We start from the raw sequence: 23,432 nt of genomic DNA on the forward strand, positions 1-23,432 counted from the left end.
CTCGAACCAACTGGAGTAAGAATCTACTAACAACAAATAATGTTGACCATTCCACTCAAAGATCTCAGTGGCTACTGCTGACCAAGGTAGTTCCGAATTTCATTAAGCTGAAGTGGTTCCTTCTGTTGATGACGCTTTGTACTATTACACACTGAACAAGATAAAAGTGCTCTCTCAATGTCTTGTGACATAGAAGGCCAAAATACTAGCTCTCTCACCCTTCTTTTGGTATATTCAGTTCCTAGTGACCACGATACAAGATAGTAATTTATTCTGGTTGCAAGGACTTTGGAACAATTAACTTTCAGACCTTTCGTTTTGATATCTTTGTCAGACAAAATCTCAGCATCGATTGTTGTTTAGGGAAGGTACAGTATGTTAGTGGTTGTTCTGCGAGTGAAGCAAAAGCATCGCGTTGACCCAGCAGAAGCTCTATTGCTTTCTTGCAGGCAATGGCATGGTAATACTGGATCTGGATATAACGAAGATGTGGTTATCCATGACACTGGCTCTGAGCCTGTGGAGATTCATAATTCTATTTCAAACTCGCTGCCACTGTGAAGTCGCAGGATGATCCGCTCCAGTCACATGTTCAAGAAGGCATCTCAAGGGAGAAAGCCACAGAAGCTTTGAGACCATCTGTGGGGAGTGCCCAATGGATTTTGAAGGACCTCCATCTTGCCAAGCAAACAAGCCAACAAGAGAGTCACTACCGGGTTGTATCTAGACACAGGGACAAAACTGATGGCTTAGAATGCGTGTCAGGAAGCAGTGAGGAAGCAGACCAGGTTGATGGGCAGTTATCAAGCAAAACCAGTGATGGCCTCCAGAATAATGAATTCCAGATTTTTGATCTTGTGCAGGAAGATGAGGATGATTCAGCTTGCACAGTACCCTGCTCTAGTAAGACTCTGTCTGTCGATCCAGATGAAATATTGTGCAACTCTGTGAAGATGATCAGGGAAAAGCTGGTTTTGAGTAAATCGGGTCGAGGGTCTGAACACAGAGAGCAAGATGATGAGTACATGTATGATATTTATTACATGGAATCCTCTACTCCAGGCTGGATCCAGGATATTCTCACTATTCAGCACTATAGTGGAGAGTGTGAACTGGTGGATGAGGAAGATAATGGACTCCAGGAAATGTTTGAAGATGAAGATGATGAGAATGAAGGAAACAATTGGCGGAATGACTACGCTGATTAAGATGAGTTTGTAGATGAAGAAGCTGATGAGACAGATGAGGATGCTACTGACCAAGATCACTACAGAGTACAAGAGAACAGTGATTATTCTAGTGAAGAACATAGTGATGAGGAGGATGCTGGAACTGGGTACCATGGTGGAAGAACCTGGCATAAATACCAAGAGGATGCGCTTTGAGATTTTGACTATGCTGATCCTGGTGGGTTTGATTCAGACTGACATTAACATAATAATTTGGCAAAATAGAGACTAAGTATTTACTGACTTATGAAGGCACTGTATCTGCTCATTTCAATTCACAACAGGATGGCTGACTTTGTATTTCATAAATTTCCTGTTGTTTTGGACTTTCTTTTGAATGTCAAGAGAGAGGTCATCTGTTGAATGGATACTGTGCTAAACTATTGCACCACGTTACCTCAGACTTGTGTGTGTGTGTGTGTGTGTGTGTGTGTGTGTGTGTGTGTGTGTGTGTGTGTGTGCGTGTGTGTGTGTGTATCTGATACTGCAGTATTCTTATTCTCACCAGATATTCTGCATTTACTTTCTTGAAGTCAGTTAACAACTCAGACACTTAACTGTTTGTCATTTTTCTAATTTGCTTCTTAACACTTGCCTGCTGCTTATATTTATAGTATTATTAATGACACTCTGGGTACTTTGAAAATTTGTTTAATTTGTGTTTTTGGTTATTTGGAGCAACTTTTTATCTTTGTTTAAATAGTTTGTATGAGACAGCATTGATATTTTTTTTAGAAAAACAAATCCCAAAATGACTTTTTGCTCTGCCATTACCTGTTAAGTTACAGAGGGCCAAAGAAGGGGGAATAAGCACGTAAAGGCACAATAACATGCAATGCAAATGCAAAACAATTATTTCAGCTGTGTAACTATTGCACTATTATGTATATAATATGCAATTATGAATGTATCCCTCAGATGAATGCATTTCTATATGTATTTCACTTGTCACAGTGTAATGTATGACACTGTAATGCAGTAATGTGTGGTATTGATGAATGTATTCTATATATATTCAATATGAAACATTTCTATTTTTCTGTTGGAGCTTTTCTCCTTGGGCCTCCTCTGAAAAAGGGCAATTGTCGCCCAGTCGGACAAACCCGATCAACAAATATAATATAAATAAAATAAAATCCATCCAGTTTGTTGTAGAGTCCATAAACTTAAGCCACTGCTAGGTCATTTGCCTCTCCAGCATGGAATAGTAAATGTAGGTCCAGTGTGACCAAAAAAACAGTAAGTGTGGGAAGGCTAATGAGATTTTCCTTTCACTGGCAGACCTTTTCTGGGGAGAATAAGACTCATGCCCAGGTTAGTCTTACAAATATGCTGCAGAGCCATTTCATATGACAATGTCATTGGGTGCAGGAGGGGAGGTAGTAGAATCCATGGACTTAATCCTGGCTCTCTTGGCAGTTTTCAGCCTATGACTGCCAGAAGGAGAGTTTGCAGGACCTCAGAGACCAGCAGGCTTGTGGACGTTGGCAGCTGTAGGAAGATTTTGCTACTGCTCATCTTCCAGATTCCTTACATTCACTTTCCTGACTCTTTACTAGAATAATGTTAGGAATCCGCCTGCAAATCCTTGTACTAGCTTCTCTCCATTGCAGCCACCCTGCCAGCATCCAAGATGGCTTGTAGCTTCACACTTTGCTTATGTAGAGTATCCCACTTGAAGTTGTGTCACTTACATTGAGATTGAGTTTTGTTTTCTCATCTTCATTACAATGAGACTGAATTTTGTTTTCTCAGCTTCAAACAGGGAACCTTCCTCTGAAACAGTAGGATCAGCAGTGCATGACTGACAAGAAATAAATTGTAAGCATGAAGCCAAAAACATCATCCTAAGTGATCTTAGGTGAAGCATGGAATGTACCAACACATTGATTTGCCCCATATATAGGATCTAGAGCTTAAATAACTATATTGAGAGGGCACTAAAAAGTAAACTCCAGATGTTATCAACAGCAGATGACCCCTCAACTTAGGATCTGCTAATTCTGAACTAAGTTCAGAAGTTAGTTTTTAGTTAGTTAAGTTAGCTGTGCTTTATGAAATTGTATGTACGTACTTCTGTGGAACTTTTGCACTGTAACTTGTGCTTTATCAAATTGTATATGCATCTCTGTGGAGCATTTCTCCCCGGGCCTCCACTAAAAATTGGCACTTTATGGCCCAGTGGACTTTCCCAGTAAACAAATGCAATAAATAAATAAATAAATCTCTGTACGGAAAATAAAGTTGCACTTCTTGAGGTAAACTAGATTGCTTTGATGGCCATCCTTGATTGATAAAGTGGTTGAGCCTCTGTAAAACTGGATGTGTAGCTGTGTGATCTTTCAGCTCATCAAGACATGTGGAAGAAAAATTTCTCACTTCCATGACTTCAAATCAAGATTCTCATTCTCGTGCTGTTCTGTGGTGTTTCTGGGTGATCTGGGTAATGTATCAGCAAGATGAAGAAGTTTGCCTTTCTTATAGACAAGATTGAAATTGTACTTTTGCAATCTCAGCATCATACGTTGCAGTCTGGCTGGAGCTGAATGCATAGGCTTTCTCAAAACAGTTACTAGAGGTTGTTGGTCTGTTTCAATCTGGATAGGTCTACCACAAACATAATCATGGAATGTCAAATATGCAAACACAATTGCCAAAAGCTCTTTCTCTATCGGGGCATACTGCTTCTCAGTTTGGGAAGGAGTTCTTGATGCAAAGGCAACAGGTTAATCCTCTTGTAGAATGACTGCACCAAGACCAAATTTTGAACCATCACAGGAAACTGCAACTATTTGTGAACATCATACTATCTGTGTGTTGGTGGACTTGCAGTTCTCTGTTTCTGGGCATCAAATGTTCCTTGGTGTTGCTCTAACCAAGACCATGATACATATTTAGGTGTCAGCTCTCTCAGTGGTGCTAAAAGTTGGCTCGAGTCTGGAATAAACTTGCCAAGGTAGTTGACCATACCAAGAAAACGTTGCAGGGCTTCAACATTGCCTGGTGCTGGCATCTAGAGAATGGCTGTTTGTTTCAAAGGGTCTGGTCATAGGCCTGCACTCGTAAATAAATGACCAACATAAGTAACTTCATGTAGGCTGAACTTGCATTTGTGTGTACCAAGCTTAAAATTCAAGCTTAAGCTTGATGTGCCCTTTGTAGAACTTTCCTGAGGTTTTTGTCATGCTCTGCTTCATCATGACCTCTTACTAGTTTCTTGTCTACTATAATAGCACAAGGATACCCAGAAAAAATTTGTTCCATTGCACACTGAAAGACTTCACTAGCAGAATTTATTCCAAATGGCATTCTCAAAAATCTGTACCTAACAAATGGAGTACTAAACGTAGTGAGCAATGAGGATTTTTTGTCAAGCTGAATTTGCCAAAATGAACTCTTTGCATCTAAGACAGAAAAAATAGTGGCATTTGGCATCAAGGCTGCGACTTCTTTGACTGTGTGCATTGGCTGATAAGGTCTTTTAAGTGCTTTGTTCAAATCTCATGGATCAATATTTATTCTGATGTCATCTGAGCTTTTCTTATGAGTTATCACCATGGAAGATACCCACTCAGATGGAGTTTCAACTAGATAAATCACACCTTGTCGCAGCATTTTATCCAACTCGGCTTTGACTCTGTCCTGCATGGCTATTGGAACTTTGTGTGCTAGCCTGATAACTTGACTGACCTCTGGGTCTAACTTCATGGAGTACATGACTGGAAGTATGCCTAGTTTGTCTTTGAAGAGATCAGCATAGGTAGAAAAAAATGTGCTGGGCAATATTAAAGTAGTGGTCTTTTAAACTAACATAGTGGACCTCCTTATTAAATTAAAGCAGTCCCATTTTCAAACTGTCTCTGAGCCCTAATAATGACTGGACATGCCTTTTGACCACATAAAGTAATAAGTTGCAGCTTCTTCCACTCTGCTGGAAGCAACAGGAAAGCAAAACTGAGCCTTCAAGTTTGAATTTCTTCACCTCCATAAGCAACAAGCTTTGCACACCTTGCCAAATCAAGCCTTTCATCTTTACACACTCTAGCAAATGTTTCTGCTGACATAACATTTTACTTGGAATCTGTATCAACTTTGAGCTCTATGGGTTTGCCATTTATCCAAACAGTACAAAATACTTCATTCGTTGTCCTTAAATCTACTGCATTTGCTGTTTCATGAAGCACTGACACACCATCAACATAAAGAGTAGGGTTGCCACTGTCTAACTGATCAACTCATTTCTTAAAATGTTCCCTTTTAATAAAATAATGTGGGCCTTTTGATTTACAAAACCTTCTGAAATGATTCCATTTAATACATTTGTGACATTGTTGACCAAATACTAAACCTTTCTCCCTTTTAGATTCATGACTTCCACCACAATTATGACAGTTGGCAATGAAATCTGATTGGGGCCTATACTTTGAGCTTGCTGAGTCTCTCTTATTCTCACTGAGACTGTGCAAACTCTGAAATTTGCTAGAAAGTTCTGAGATTTACCACTGAGTGCTGAAGGGGTTGCAGTTGTTGCTATTTTCTTGGGCCTGTTTTTTTTTTTAAAAAGTGCTGCATACTATCAACATGAGCTTTATCACTGTGCCTTCTAGAGCTGCTCTCATTTGTAAGCATATCTATGTGCTTTTCTGGGAGCCCATATATCTGACATCTCAATGGCCTTATTCAAAGTTAAATCACTGTCAAGAAGCAAAATCTTTCTCAATGCATCATCTTGTATGCCACATACAAGTCTGTCTTTTATCAACTCATCTCTTAAGTCACCAAATCTGCACATTTTAGCTTTATTTCTCAGGTCAGTTATAGATGCTGCAAACGTTTCACCAGGATTTTGAGCCCTTGTGCAAAATACTTGCCTTTCCATTGTAACATTTGTCAGGGGGTTACATATTTCTCTAACGTTTTAAGCAGTCTGGTTCCTCCCTTGACTCAGCCGGTACAACAATATGATGGTTTCCCCCTCTCCTATATAGATAGCAGGTACATCCACAAATGAGCGTTCCCTTTCTATGGCTTCTGACTCGCTAAATTAAGTAGAATAAATGCATTTGTACGGTTATCTTTATCAGAAAATACTGCCTGTATGAAAACATTGTACTCTGTTTCAAACACACTCTAGTTCTCAACCATATTACTGTCAAATACAAGTGCAGTGGGTTTTTGAAATCTGTTTGACATGCCCACAAAGTACGCACAAACACACTGAAAATATGTCCCTTGTAATTATCTACAAACAGTTCTGTGAGCTTGTAACAACATTCAAATGCACAATAAACTCATTGAAATACTGTGCTTTGCAAAATATGCTCTGCAATGGCTGTACTCTGTAAAATATGTCTTGTAATGGCCATAACTTGTGAAATATGCCTTGTAATAGTCGTACTTTGCGAAATAGCTTTACTGTAATACTGCACAAATATGCAAACACTTTATACACTTCTGATAACTTGGATATCTTTGCTTAATGCAAAAAATACATATGCTTTGCGAAAATACAATTGCTTCCCTTTATTTTATTTTTTTGTTATTCAAAATTTATTTCAAACATTTTCTGTAGTAATCTGAATATTTTATCAAAATCTTACATATTGTTTTTTGTGAATATCATTTTCAATGTTTTGTATGCCCCATTTCATATTATGTGAAAAGAAATAGTACTGAGCAAGTTTTAATATTTGACATTCATTTCTGACCTGTTTTGCAAACTTTGCACATTTTGGGGGTGATCCACTCCTGTATATCCCACCAGCATCTAAACAAGTGCCTTAAATCATTTTAACCAAGCTGTTTCTGGCTCCCTTCAGTATGCTTCTTCTAACTCCATATCCTTTTAGACGGGTCTATATTAGATCATCAAACGCTTAAAAAAGCGAACGGTGATTAATTGACCCTATGTAAGCGAAAGCTTACAATTTTGAATTGTCAGAACAACAATTTTTTTTCCTAGGGAAAAAAAATTGCTGTTCCAACAAAAAAAAAAAAAAACACTTTAAACATTACATTAAGTGGGGCCTTTGCCTCCCACATCCCCCCTACTTAAATATACCAACTCTGAGACTGCACTACAGTGCCAAAATGGCAAAGTAACGAAGCGGCCAAGCAAATTCTTTCCCAGGGAAATAATTCGCTTAAAAGCCGCTTCGATATTTTGTCATTTCAGACTTTTGAGTTCAACCAAGACGCATTCGAAAGAATGCGTCTTCGGTCTTCTAATAGGGAAACTTTTAGACATGCTGCTTCTGACACCATGTCGCTCGTTCATCTCTAATACGTATAACAAGAAGGCTTGTGTTTCATTCAGATGCCTTAATACATACAAACACATCAGGATGGATAGCAGCATCTTTCAATATGAATGAACTAGTTAACAGATAGAGCTTGCATACATGCATGCTTACATCTCAACAGCTATCTACAAAATGGCAGTGAGGCTCCCACGTGCTCAGTATTTATACACTTGTGCAAGCCTTGGATAGCTTCTTAAAGGCATATATATATATATATATATATATATATATATATATATATATATATATACACATACTGAGCTATAGGAACATTGCAAAGTCTCTAGATCTCTGCTTAATTATGACCATGATCCTTAGCTCTGACTTTTATTTCCTAGAATATGAAAAGTTGGTAGAATAAGTTGAGCAGTGAATGATACAGGAAAGACCAAGGCCAAATATTATTTGAACAAATCAGAGGTTCATGTCACATGCACACCATACTAAATCATTCTTAAACCTTGCATCCAACATAGTCAAGAAGAAAACAGAAAATCATATGACTGTTCAATATGTAGGAATTGTGGAGCAAGGTCTTCACCCAAAAATATTTGCCCTGTAAGGGCAGTGTACGTTATGCAGAAAATATAAACCCTTTGCAAAATGTTGTGAGTAGTCCACATAATTATTTCAAGTTCAAAAGAATGCACACATATTTAAAACAGCTATACGGGAAATTATAAAGAGGGATCTACAATGCAAATATCTAGCTATATCTGCATGTAGTTCCCAGCACAACTGATAATATACACACAGAAATAATAGTCCTCATAGAAATAAACTGATTTATATGTTTACTGATTCTCATTTTGCAGCATACCTCTCAACTGTACAGATTTTCGCAGACTGTCCAGATTTTTGCTTCATATTTTTGGTCCGTTTTTCATAACATTGTGCTTTGATAGCAAATTAATGGCAAATCATTAAAGATTGAAGTTAGAAAATAATTACAGACATTTGAATTTCAGACTTCATACCCATCAAAAACTCATGCTAATGCAAAACCTGTTATTCAATCAACTTTCTAAGTTTATAAGAGCTATATTTAATAATTGTCCCTATTTTTGGACTTTTGTCCCACTTTTATTGATGGCTTTGTCCAGATTTCTTGCTGTAAGAAGTTGAGAGGTATGTCTAGCAGCTGATTTATTTATTTAGTTTATTTATTAACCGGGAGGCCCAGGGAGAAAAGCTCCAAAACAGTATAGCAATTAAAGAAAACTATAATATATTCAATTACAATTTATATACCTAGATGAGACATACATTTCAGTATATATTATACCTAGTTTATGAAGTGAAAAGAAAGTTAAAAGAAAAGAACATTTTTTTCTTGGATATGGTAGATAACCAAGGACTAGGCTGGAGTTTGGTAATAGTAGAATATGAGCATAGCCATATTTCTGACAGAGATTAATTTAGCTGGACTTTGAAGGATTTAACATTTTTGGTTTGTCTAACTGGAGAGGGAATGGAATTTCATATTTTTAAGAGGAATACATTGACCTTCCTGCAGAGTGTCTTTTACTTAGTTACAGGTGGGAGTAGTTTGACAGTGGAGCACTGGTGTCTACTAGGGTTGTATAACTTGCAAGATGCTATTTAGGCTTGGGCATTTATCTGGGTGAGAAGTCAGTCTGTGGGCTGTCTTGAGCAGAGAGTGCATTAACACATCTCAGTTTCAGCCATTGCACTGGTTTAAGAGAAATGAAATGATGGATTCTAAACCTATGGTTGGAGGCAAATCAGGCTATTTTATTGTAGCATTGTTCCATAGAGTAGATTACGGTGGAGTGAAGGTTGATCAGTACTGGTGTAAATCTATGTCTACCTATCCAAATGTCAAGAGTAGCTTTAAAGACAGACAAAGTGGTACTTTGTTTGACCTGTAGTGGTAACTTATTCGATACAGAAGGAATATGTTGAGTTAGAAATCTACTCCTCCAGAATCTCTTCTCTATTTGTTGGTTTAGATCTAGGTCTCTAGTTTGGGAGTTTGTACAGACAGTGTTCTTGTGAAAAAATATTAGGTCAAATAGAATTCTGTCCTTCGTGGCTCGAAAAGCAAGATGGAGGTCACTTTGGAGGAGCTGGAAGGCTACTGAGTACAAGACAAGTATAAGACAAGTTGTGCTAATCTGTCAGGATTAGATGAAGCATTTAAAGCCTTTAATTTTCTTGGTTAAAAATTGTTGGGGCCCCTTTCCATTTGAGTGTTGTACTTGGATTTGAATATACCAAAGAGGACATTGTATTTGATGATGGATCTGGTAAGGGAAAAGTATACTAATAAGATGACTTCATTGGACCTCAAGGGTATGCCCTTGGAAATTAACTGAGCCATTTAGAAGGATTTCTATGTTTGTTTCCAAAGATCTTTATTAAATTTGCATATATGACAAAGGCAATCATACATTTATGTAAATGAAAAATATACAAAATTATATCACTTTAGTTGCAAACCATTTACATCTCAGACACCATAGAAATAACTGTAGTTGCAAATATTATACATCACTTACAAACCATCCAGTCTTTGTCAGTTAAGCACTGTATGGCTCATTCAAATTGTGCTTCTTAAACCTCATTCCTGCTCTGCATATATTGTTCCTACAATTCCCATTGTTTCTATGTAATTTCCTCCTTCGTTTTTCTAAAGATCCAAATTGCAGTTGTTTTATCTCTGTTACTATATTCACTACTTCTAGTAAAGTTGGTCTAGACTTTGATTTCCATTTTCTAGTAATTGCTTTTTTGGCAGCCACCATAATTAGACTCAGCAAGGCTTTACTATGTCTAGGCAATTCTAATTATGTAGCATTACTCAAAAAAATCATCTCCCCAGCCAGTCCAACCTGCTCACCCAGCATCTCCGACAGAGCGGTCTGCAGGGAGTCCCAAAAGTCTGCCAGCTTATTACACTCCCAAAAATATGTTTTCAGCCACCTCTTTCTTGCCCATCACACCTCCAACATTTACTATCCACCTGAGGAAAAATTCTTTGAAGTCTACTTGGGTATAAAAATACCTATATAAACACCTCCAGGCAGAGATCTTAAATCTCTTTGTTGCATATATGGGAGATATACGTATATCCCCCATTGTCTCTGTAAATTGTTTATCCAGTTTGTCTTCCCAATCCTTCTTCAGCTCCTCTGATTGATTTTTATAATTATCATGCAATATTTTACATGCTTTACTAATTATTCCTTTTTTAATGGCAGCTTCTGTTCTGGAGTCTGTTATAAACTCTGCCAGCGCTGGTCTTTCATTTAGCAGCCCCTATTTCTTTCTCTTTGCCTATACTCTGATACCAACTTGATAGGGAAGGCAATCTCTAAACTGCAGTCCATATAAATTCTTGGCCTCTTCCCATTCTATTACCTTTCCCTTTCTAGTTATCTGCTCCCAATACCTTGGTTCCTTTGCCAGTTTTCTCCAATAAATTCCAGCCACCTCTTGCCTATTATCTGTATCACTGACCACAGTCAACCCTATTGGCAAAATCTCTTTTCTCCATTCTTGTGCTGGTTTGATTCTTAGAACACTCCCTGCTATTTTGTGAATATAATACTCTGTATGATTTTTATTGTTCTCTTTAAGAGTCTGCATCCAAAATCCCAATCTCTCCTTATTTCTTGAGCTTCCTCCCTGTGTCATTATCATTCCTTTCCACTTTGAGTTATAGTTTTCTGCTTGTGCTATACACAAGAGCCTTAACTGTGCTGCTGTAAAATACCCCCTCAAATTGGGTAATCCTAGTCTGCCTTGCTCTATTGGAAGAATCAGCTTATCCCACTTGACCCTTGCTGTCTTCCCTTCCCAGATAAAATCCTTCAACTCTTTTTTAATTGCTATCCACAACTTCTCTTCTGGTTGATAAAAGTATACCTGACCTGTGTATAAGACTAAAAGGATTTAAAAGATTTTAATGACTTGTACCTTAGTATCCATATAACAAAGCTTCCAGTTTCTCACATTTTCTATTATCTTCTGTTTAGTCTCTTCCCACATATCCTTAGCTGCCATCACGGAGTAATTTCTAATCCATACTTCTACATACTTCATTTTGTCATGTCCCCATAAATATGGATATTGTTGGACCAAGTCATGTGTGGGCACATAATTTACACTATTGTCTTTGTTTTAGCTTCATTAATTTTGTATCCCAAGAAGATGTGAAACCATCTTAAAATGTTCCAGAACACTGTAATGTCCCTTCCTGGTTTTGTCAGGTAAAAGATTATATCATCTGCAAATACAGCCAGCTTTTCATGACTACCATATCAATTAAATCCTTGAATTTCAGAGTCCCTTATTTTCTTTGCCAGTGGTTCGAAATATAATGCAAACATCAAAGGAGAAAGCAGACAACCCTGCCTGTTCCTCTACGCAAGAAGAAATTATCGGAGAGGACCCCACCCACTTTAATTCACACCTCCGATTCCTCATATATTCTTCCATTTAGAAGGATTTCTTGACAGTAGTGGAAACAGGATGATCAAATGAGAGAGAGAGAGAGAGCGAGAGCTGTTCACATAAGTACCTTGAATTATTATGACCATGTCTGTCTGAAGAGGAATATCACTTATAACATATGAGTGGGAAGAGCCTCTTTTTTTGCTGAATGAAACTATAGCGCATGTTGTTTTTTTTTTTGCATTTAGCTTGATACCATTTTCAGCACACTAAATATGGACATGTCTCAGCCGTTGTTAGAACAGTTTATTGTCAGTGGATGAGCAGATAACTGTACCAGTATTGCAGTCATCAGCAAACCTTATCAACCACAATTCAAGGATACTGACATGCAGGTTTAGAAAATAAATTCCTAACAGGAGAGGGCCCAGCACTAATCACTGTAATACCCCACTACTTACAATTGTATATTTTGGGAGGGTAACAGCAACTTTCACAACTTGAAATCTCCTGGATAGCCAGTTTGCAATCCAGTAGACACTGAAGGTGTTTAAATTAAGCTTGTCTAACTTTTCAATAGAGGGATGGGTCGATAGTATCAAAAACCTTGGCCAAGTCAGCATAAGAAGCATGCACAGAGTGGCCACCGTCCACAACCTTTGTAATCTTTTCAGGAAATTGTACTAGGTTCTAGGAAGTATCTTGTCCTATACCCTTGGATTTTCCTGGCAGTGATATGCTGTATAGGGCCAATGTCTTCTGTCCTGTTTTATTGGTTTAGTTCCCTCATGGCTGAGCATGAAACAGCAAAGTGGATAGCAAAGGCATAACAGCACAACTTTGCATTAATTAGATATTATGCTTACTAGCCTATTATGATATGATTAATAGTGAACATGTTTTAATAATCCTACAATAGAGTTTTGCATTAAAGTTATAAAATATAGGAGACAAACATATTTCTTGCACAGCAGGGGCTCCTGCTGGGGCCTTTTCAATCCAATGCCTGTGTATCAAGATAGTTCTTTTTAAATGCTTCAGACAGCTCAAAAAAAAACTAAATCCAATAGCTAGGAAAATCTAAGCAAGGAGAGTGAAGCTGTGGCAGAGCTACTTTTGATCAATGTCATAAGATTAGCAAAAAGTATCAGTTCAACAGCTGTAAGGTTCTAGAAAGTACTGGAGGTTTATATACGTCAGGGCAGATGCTTAGTTTCGCCCTCCCAGGAGAGCACATGCTACCAGGTGGCATGCATCACTTTGCAACCCAGGAAGTAGAACAGGAGTGGAGGCATGCACACCATCAAAAGGTTTGCATTACTGCAGAACTCAAGGGAGCTCCAGGTCTATGCTGCTCTTGCTGCTGGAGGAATGAATAGGTCAATTTGGTTTCCTGGGCAGGAACAAATTTTCTGAAGGGTTCGTGCCTAGCTCAGAGATGTCCACCTCTAACCTCCACAGAATGGTGAGTCAATTGGATGTTGATAACAGAGCCATCAGGCAAGGTCATATGAAGGAAGGGCGAATAACAAAAAAAAAAAAAGGCTTTGTTCAAAAGAAAACTATCCTTATGACTGCTTAGCATATAAGGCTTGTAATTGTGAAACTCTTCCAATTGGACTAGTAGCATCTACAAACAGTGTTTTTCAAGACAGAAATTTCATCACATCAGTAGTAAGTATACTTTTCTGAGTATAATGTGTAAGCTCCATGGAAGAATAGGATCCCTTGAGGATGGAACTGCTTCTGTTCTACTAATAGGCTGAGGGTCCACTCCTAAGACATCAGTAAGCAATGACTGAACCAGTTTATTAGACAAGTGGCTTTTTCCAGGGATATAATTGGTAATCAGAAAGCATTTTGATGACACAGCCTACTTTCATACCCCTTGCTTGTTTATATGCCAAACCACTGTCATGTTGTCAGTGAGGATGGCTAATGAACCCTGCAGTAGGCAGTTTGGAAAGGACTTTTCATCTCTCTAGAATTTTCATGTGCAGACTGGTCTCTGAACATGACCATACACCTTGGACAGCCTAACCTTGACAATACCCTTCCCACTATGGAGTAGCAGTATCCATAATTACAGCCACTGCAGTGATGGTGACTTGGGCAGGATTGCCTACATTTAAGTTTCGAGTGTAAAGCACTTATGATGTGACTTGCAAGACGTGAACATTTTGATTTGATGGTTTGCAGGATCAGTGAGCTGAGACCACTGAACCCCCAGGGTTCACTAAAGAAATTGTGTGAAACACCTTGTGTAGGGAATTATGGGGTTTAAGACCTCTTTTCTTGCTACATTCATTTGAGGAGATGGGACATCTAAGCAAGGAAAGTGTAGATGGGTTTATGTCCCATGGATATAACTGTCTCAATCTATTTGTCTTTATTATTATTTTATTTTATATTTGTTTACCAGGAAAGTCCAACTGGGTAGGAAGCCCATTTTCAGCTGAAGACCGTGGAGAAAGCACCACTACATACCACACGGTGAGCTCTCGGTGGGCGGGGAAGGCCCTAGACTCCATTGAACCAACCCCCCCCCCCCGAGACCAAATAAAATAATAACAGAGCCTGAAGATAAAAAAATTTGGTCAAGAGGTTTTCCAGTAAATACAGTGGTCATGGCAGCAGCCACAAAAAAGAACTCACAGAAGAGAGTTCTACTATCCATCCTCCTAATAAGGATTCTGGGATGATGGATAGATGTGGGATGCATGTGTTCACTTCAGTGACCTTTGCCCCGAGGTCCCTGAATTATCTTTCTCATTTTAGCAGCCTGGAGATGGATCTGATCAAGGAGCTCTCAGTTACCCTCTCAAGAGCCGTGTCTGAAGAGGTACAGGCTTCCGTTACCTCACAGCTGCCAACACTACATTCCATTGCAAACTCCTCCATGAGGCTCATTTTGCTTGCAACCAAAGGGGCAAGTAGAGCTGTGGGTTCAGGTATCTCCATGAGGAGGCAGGCCGGGATGCACTTATGCAATTTTGCTGAGCCCTTTAAATTTTGGTTTGCCAATGCTCGATTTGACTGCACTTCCCTATTTGGCCAAAAAGTTAGAGATAAGCTGTCCAGATGTGAGAAAGATGGGAAGACCCTTTCTGCCATGGCCATTGATTTTTCCACTCCCCAGAGACCATATTTAAAAAAATCAGAGGAGCAGTGGAAAAATGAAGTTCAGAAAATCACAAAGGAATTTTCCTCAAGCATGTGGTGAAAGTTCCTCCAGAGGCAGAGGAGGGAACACTGATGGAAGATGCTGTCCTCACTGCAGGTATGCTCAGCATCACCAAGGGTCCAGAGATACATTCCTAGGGAAACCCATCCAGTGCTCCTGAATGGAGGCCTGATTCCACTTCTCTTGAGGCAACTGGGGGTCGTCTATCCATGCACCTGAGAACCTGGCTAAAAATAACAAATGACCAGAGAGTGCACATGATAATATCCAGAGGATACTATATCCCCTTTTTCCATCCACTGCCCCAAAGTTAAAAACTCCTCGATATTCCACCCAGTCAAAGGGAGCAAGCAGCCATACAGATACAAAAGCTGCTGGACAAAAGAGTCATCCAAGAGGTCCCACCAGACCAGAGAGGATCCGGTACTTACTCAAGATTCTTTTTGGTACTGAAAAAGACAGGGGACTGGAGACTAATATTGGATCTCAGCAGACTAAACTAATCAGTTCAGCAGAGCAAGTTCCCGATGGTCACAGTTCAGTCTATCCTTCCATTTTTGGAAAAAGATTGAATGTGCTCTATAGACCTTCAGGATGCGTACTACCATATAAAGATGGACAAGCAATCCAGAAGTCATTTGCCCTTCTACCAGTTCAGAGTACTGCCATTTGCCCTCACCACAGCCCCCACAGTGTTCACCAAATGTATGGCAGTAGCAGCAGCTCACCCTGAGGCAGCAAGGATTCCAGCTCTTTCCATACCTAGATGACTGACTCATCACTGTCCTGACTAGGCATCTACTTCTAGAAGCAAAAGACATGGTTCTTCAAACTTGTTCTTCGTTAGGTATTACCATGAATTATGAAAAGTCAAACCTACTCCCCACTCAAGAACTGGATTTCATAGGAGCAAACAAACACAATTGATATGGTAACACGTCTTCCTCATCAAGAGTGGTAACCATAAGAGATCAAGTTAGGAAGTTATTAAACAATTCAAGGGTGTCTGCTCAAACAGTACTTCAGCCCTTGGGTTCTATGGCAGCAGCAATAATACTAGTTCCACTGACCAGATTCCATGAGAGTATTTCAGTGGCTTCTCGCAATACAGTGGTCTAGCCTTCATCAACCCATGTTAGCAACGATAAAGATTACGAACACTTGCAAGATCATGGTGGATTCACTTGGAACAGCTTATTCAAAGTTGCCCCTTTGTCTCCCCACTCCCCAAGGCCACAATGACCACAGATGCTTCCCAGATATAGTGGGGGGGGCATTATCTGGGAAAAACATCCAAGGCACATGGACTACTGAAAAGGCCAATTCACACACAAATGTCCTGGAGATGAGATCAGTGCTACTAGTGTTGTTAAGTCTCTCAGAATGCTCTCCCATGTGGGACAATTGCAATTAAATAAGACAGCATGTCAGTAGTCTGGTACATCTACATGCAAGGGGGAACCAGATCATATCCCTTATGTCATGAGGCTTTCAAAGTGTGGCAGTGGGCAATGTCATCCAACCACTTTCTGACAGCAATGCACATTCCTGTAAAGTCAAATGTGATAGCAGACAAACTGAGTAGGTCCATCATTATACCTCATGAGTGGTACCTCAATCAGAAAGTGGCAGAAAACATATTCTGCAAATGGGGCCAGCCTTGCTGCGATCTTTTTGCATCCCCTCCAAACAACAAGTGCAGCAGCTTCTTTGCCCTGATCCCCCCAAGAGGGAAGTCCCAGGGATTCTCTCACTCACAATTGGCCTCCTGGTCTGTTATATGCCCCCCCCAGCCCATTAATCCCCAAATTTCTTCAGGAAATGAACAGGTTGAAGAGAAAGGTAATCCTCATTGTCCCGTACTGGCCTTGATGAATTTGGTTTCCCTTTCTTTGGCCTCACCTACAGAAGAAACCATGGATTCTGAATCCAATTCCAGACCTTCTGTCGCATCCAAAAGGAATGCCTCATCTGAACATTCACAGTCTTGTGCTGACAGCTTGATTTCTCCAATTCCACTGATAGCCAGACAGCCTATGCTCTCTTCACCAGTGCACCATATCCTACTATCCTCCCATAGGCCATCCACTCAAAAGTTGTATGACAGTAAATGGAGGAGATTCATACACTGGTCTCAACAAAACAATGTAGATCCTTTCTCAGCTCCTATTCACACAATTCTAGAGTTTATAGTGCAGCTTTTAAATGAGGGAGCAGCGTATTCTATGGTAAAAGTGCAACTATCTGCAATCTCCAACTTTCACATTGGTTTTGATGGTTCCTCCCTCACCTCACATAAGTTATGCAAAGCTTTCTTGAAAGGAACTCATTTACTAAAGCCCCCTTATAAAGATCCTTCACCACCTTGGGACTTAAATTTGACATTACAGAAAAATTATACAGCCTCCCTTTGAACCAGCGGCTACCTGTCAACTTAGGTTTCTCTCTTGGAAAACTATATTCTTGGTAGCCATCACATCTGCAAGAAGAATATCTGAGATTCAGGCTTTGTCACCTTAACCACAATATATCATCTTTCACAAGGACGGGGTCACTTTATGTACTAACCCCTCTTTCTTGCCAAACATAGTTTCAGAAAATACCATCAACCAATCCATTAATCTGCCAGTTTTCTTCCCAAACTTCACCAATAAATTTGAAAATATGTTACATTTGCTAGAAGTTGCATAGAAAATACATTTTTACCTTTATAGAACAAAGGACATAAGAAAACAAACTCAGATATTTGTCTCCTCTTTGGAAAACAGATTGGGCCTTCCAGTGGCCAAGGTGACTAACTAAATGGATTATGGATTGCATATATTATATTTACAACAGACAAGGTTTAGAACTGCCAAAACCTGTCTGAACTCACACCACTAGAGCAGTGGCCACCTCCAGTTTTTCAGTTCAGAACATCCATGGATGAAATGTGTGCAGCAGCAGCCTGGGCTACCCCTCATACCCTCATTACAAGCTAGATTTGATATCTAGGGGTAGGGTCTTCTTTAGTTCAATGTTTCTGAAGAATATCCTTCCTTAGGGCCACCCCGGCAAAAGGTAGGTGGGGACTCTGATCCACATGCAGGGATAAAATGAAAATTGACATCAGAAAAAATAGTTATGTACTCTCACTGAAGATAGTCTAGAACCCATATAATGAGAAGTCAAACTTGCACTTCTGACCTGTGTAACTGCTGACACTTGGAGAAACAACGTAAATAAGTAACTTAGCAACATCTACAGCCATAGGAAAATACATTATCACCCAGTTTAGGTTTTTAACCTAAGATCCCAGAAAAGATGTTCTATTTTTGTCAGTCTTATACTTTTGTTTTTTTTTTTTTTGTTGTTTTTTGTGCTTTTAAGACTATCCCTCAATAATCACTGGCTCAGTCATTGATGCCAAGGGAGTCAACTCCAAATTGTCCTGAGAGAGCTGATCTCCATCAAGGTGGGTATGTGTCCCTTTTCCATTTTAAACCACTTCATCCTATTCCGCCTTTCTCTTACAGTGTTGGGGTAAAACCCTTGCAAATCTTACAAGCAGTAACAAAGTGTTCCTCCCCTAAACAACCAAGGAACAACAAGCATTTCTCCTGGACAGGGATTATTTGCCAATAATTGCACTTCCTGCAGGAAATACTAGCCATCTTAGTAATAATAATGACATTTAGAAATACAAGTAGCCAACAGATTAATACAGCTGTGAACAAATGTAAGTAAATAACATTGTAGAGCAAGAAGTTAAACCGGAGAAAAGAAGGAGAAAACAAAAGGAGAAAGTCCAAAATTGAAATAAAATGGTAATAATCTGACATGAAACATTTTGATGACAGTGGAAGACAAAACAAGCAATACTATGAGGACAGGAATGAATGTTTTGGTAAAATTACCATAAAGTTACACTGTTAGAGAAGATCAGCCTGGAGTCATTGCTCACATGTGACTAATATCCAATGTGTGACAGATAAGATGTAGAAAAAGGTGCATTTGCAGAACAATGTGGCTAAATTAGAGGTGTTTAGTAGCCTGCAAAACTTTTGGGTGCCTTGACGTCTAACATCTAAATGCATTAGTTCTGCTCTTGATGAACTCAGACCTCCTCATACTTGATTATTATTTTGAGACATTAGAGGTATAAAATGTAATAGCAAATTATACCTCGGTTTAGGATACATTGCATTTAGTGTATATCTGGGATTAAGGAGATAGGGAAAACATGATATATGGGAATAAGGAGATACGGAAAATATGATATTCAGGAACATTTCGGCTGCAGAGATTTTTTCAGATTAGATTTCAGCAAGTGTTATGAAAAATACCCAATCCTAGAACTTTAAGATGATAAAGATATTTGGTAAAATGAAGTTTAATAGCATTGTTGAAACAGTATAAAGTAAATGTACAGTTAGTAAAAAAAATTACGAAGTTAACAACAGCCAGTTAAAAACTTACAGTTTACATTATCACATAAATAAATGCATTTCTCGTCTGCCAAACATAAGGACTTGACCACTAACATATGTTACAATGTAACTAACTTATACTAACATATGTTACAATGTATCTAGCTTATTACCATATATTATAGTGTAACTAACTTATTATTACCATATTGACAATGCAACTAACTTATTATTACCATATGCTACAATGTAACTAATATATTACCATATTTACAATGTAACTTATTATTACCATATGTTATAATGTAACTAACTTATTACCGTATGTTACAATGTAACTAACTTATCATTACCATATTTACAATGTAACTAACATATTACCATATTTACAATGTAACTAACTTATTGTTACCATATGTTATAATGTAACTAACTCATTACCATATGTTATAAAGTAACTAACTTATTATTACCATATTTACCACTAATGCCTCATATCCATATCTGTTTAAATGAGTGTCTTGTTTCTACTAGTCTTATAAAATGGAACCATAATATATTCAATGCATATTCACTTATACTTGCTTTATAAGTCATAATTAATTCTGGATGGTTATTTAAACATATGCTATATATCTCTGACTTGCTTATCCGTTGCATTCAGAAGAGTGTTGTATTTATAACTTCAAGTCATATGTCATTTTATACATTTGCATCTTGTATTTACTTGTGAGCCTTTCTTCCCAAGACTTCAATAAAATAGGCTAAATAGAATAGAAATAAATAGAAGTTAGCAGCAGTACACAACCATCACATGACCCCCCCCCCCAACCCCAAACACAAGTCATCGTTTCAGCATGGTGGAGTACAGACTAGCAATAGCTACATGACTGCAGACTAAGCCATTAAAGTATAAACTTGAATTGCATCAGGGTCCATAAAAGACAGACAGTGGTGATGAACAAATATAGTTTCCATCTTTTAACAAATGAACTGAAGTGATACTTTATAGTTTTTGATAAGCAAACATGGAAAGAAAAAGGTTAGGTATCTATAAAAAGTGTGGTAACTTCCAACAATACCTAAGATATACCTCAGTTCAGATTTGTATAGCTTTTTTTACCCACAGGAAAACATCTCATATAAATGCCAGGTAATTATACTAGCTTCACTCACATCCGCTACTACAGTCATATCATTTCAAAGACATGATCTTTTCAGTATTTGGTATATTTGAGGTAATCAGAACTAATAATGGGTGCCCTTTAAATGGCCAGAAGTTTGTATATTTTGCCCATTACTTGGGATTTAGACACAGATAGCGGACACCTCTGTGGCTTCATGCTAAGGGACTGGGAGTGAGATCTGTACATCCTTTGGAAAAGCTTGGACAATAGCAAGGAAAACAGCACATAATTAAATATATACCTTTCCTTAAGGGAAGTATAGAGAAACACCATTCTCTGACATGCACTTTTGCACACATCGTTCAAAAGTTTTAAAGTCCACTTTTTTTCAGTAAACAAAAACTGCATTAAGAAAACATGAAGAAGTCACAATGATGCAATGAAAAAAGTCGCAAAAAGATATACTATACAGATTGGAAGAGACAATTTGCTCAGATGATTAAAAAACATGCAATTATGTTCTTTTAAAATAGCAAATATCCTCAAAGTACACCTTGTTTCTCTACTGGACCACATACTGTGTTTACTTTAAAAGGTTCTGTATGTGCAACTCGTAAAATAAGACACAGATAAATGAGGCATTGCTCATTTTACAGAACTTGTCATGGATAATTTTACTTCTTAGATTTGACAGCTATATTTTGAATTGTCACAAAGTTCTGAATATAAATAACGGCAGTCAGTTACAAACCCAGTATGAAATGCTCTCACCATCCCTGATGGAAAGAATGGGCCAGCTGGATGAAGGTAGAAAAGCCAAACACCAGGTCCAGTGTGTGAACGGGGGAGGAACAAAGAACCAACCAAGTTATATTCTTGTTCAGTTCAAAGGCTACTAGCCAGATTCATTAATACCTACACTAAGTGTACAGGATCTGTATTCAAGAACATCCCTACCACATTTTTTGTACTTTCTAGTCAGTCAGAAAGATTACACTAAGTGCATGTGTTAGTCTACACTTTGTCGTAACCATTATGAATCCCCCCTCAATATTTAAGGCTGCAAGAAAATCAGTAAGAAAACTAAAATTAGGAGGAATAAGATGTGAATTGTGCTTGTGTTGTCTGTTCACTTGGAACGGTGTATACTTAGTGTAGGTGTTGGTGAATCCCAGGGAACATTTGTTTTTAAAATACACTGCAAAAACAGAAAGTTTAGATTTTTTTTTTATAATTGTCTTAGGTCTCAAAGAAAATTATCTTTCCAAACAACTTTTTATCAAGATGCACTAGGTTCATGTAACCAACCAATACTGGGAGATGATCCATTCCAAACTTTGCGGATTTAGTCTGTTTAATACCATATTAAGACAGCAAGAGTAATGCAAATATAATTACCCCCCCTTTTTATTGTACAGCCATGCAACCTTCATAAGCTGAATCCTAGTTCATTATGCTATAGTAGCAGCTCACAGGACTGTGAGCTGTGCAGTTTAACAAAGTTTGCGTTGTATATTTAAAAGTTAATGTATGCATTCTTGAAACTGTGTTTAAGGTTATACTTATTCACTAACAGCTGTTGGCTCTGTTTTCTACCTGCAATCGTAACGACACCATTATTTTTTCTTTGTATTCCTAAGTATACATCTTACTTGTTACTTTTTTGCCACTCTGGCCTGGGTAGTGTCCGAAAAAGACCCTTGCACTAGTTCTCTTATCTAGTTAAACTATAAATAAAACAAAAAAATAAATTCAACAAAAAATACAGATTTATTATTCAAAGACGTGTCATGCAGTTCATTATAATGTAGTGGCTGAGACATTTTTACTGGTGTATAATATCGATTTCTACATTTGCAGTTCGGATGTAAGAAGTTAAAATCTGAAGTTGGATTTTCGTCTTTCAGTGGCTACTGGATTTGATTATGAGTACTAGCAGCAGAAGTGGTCATAGTGAGTGATGCCAGACTCATAACCTTTGTTATGCATACAGTGTCAGAACTCTGTCTTCTGTTGCTATCAATCTACAGCATTTTCCACTCAAGCTACCACTCCAGAGTCAGCATATTTGTTGATTTGCTGATCCAGGCAGTGAAAATGCACATGGCTCAGTCTAATCATTGTAAACATAACATCCACAGCCCCTTTAATGGGATAATGTCACTCACAATTTCTTTTTACTGTTTTTGTGTCTTTATCATCGTTGTAACTTTCTTGCAAAGACTACTATTGTTACAGTTCTACAGTGTGCATGTGCACATTCATCTGCTGTTCAAACTGATCAGTGGCCACTTTGCTCAACTCCTACCCTCATTCCTGGCCACACCCCTAACTTGTGCCTTTATACTTCCCCATCCCCACCTGCACTCATTAAGAAAAAAAATTCCACAGTTCTCTTACTCACCTCCCTCCTCTTAGCAATACTATCTATCTCATATTGCCGGCTATGAAATATCCCTATAGTAAAACACAGTACTTAACTCATATCACAGCAATAGTGACCATCAAATGTCATAATATACAGCCTAATATATGTACAAACAGTGAAACACTTTATCACAAGCCACAGACACTGGTAATCTTCAAACAAGACTGTAAATGCCCACCAAAACAACAGAAAAGTTTCTCTGATGGGAAAAGAACTAAGAAGCAAACTGCTTCAAAATCAAATATCTTTTCTTGTCTATATACTTCAGTCCAGAGGCATACAATCAAAGCTAGGATCATCACTATCTTCCAAAACAAAGCACAAACATGATAGC

At 38.3% G+C, this 23,432-nt stretch overlaps 1 protein-coding gene across 1 annotated transcript; it reads left to right on the forward strand.

Annotated features, from left to right (window-relative positions):
* Window positions 1-375: 375 nt before the first annotated feature.
* LOC122805951 (probable RNA polymerase II nuclear localization protein SLC7A6OS) lies at window positions 376-1,208 on the forward strand. Its single transcript, XM_044076196.1, is given in 2 exon segments — window positions 376-535; window positions 538-1,208. Coding segments are annotated over 2 exon segments (831 nt in total).
* Window positions 1,209-23,432: the final 22,224 nt, after the last annotated feature.

The sequence above is a fragment of the Protopterus annectens genome, chromosome 7.part0 (genome assembly GCF_019279795.1).
Source record: "Protopterus annectens isolate FY-2018-M chromosome 7.part0, PAN1.0, whole genome shotgun sequence".
NCBI classification, from domain to species: domain Eukaryota; kingdom Metazoa; phylum Chordata; order Ceratodontiformes; family Protopteridae; genus Protopterus; species Protopterus annectens.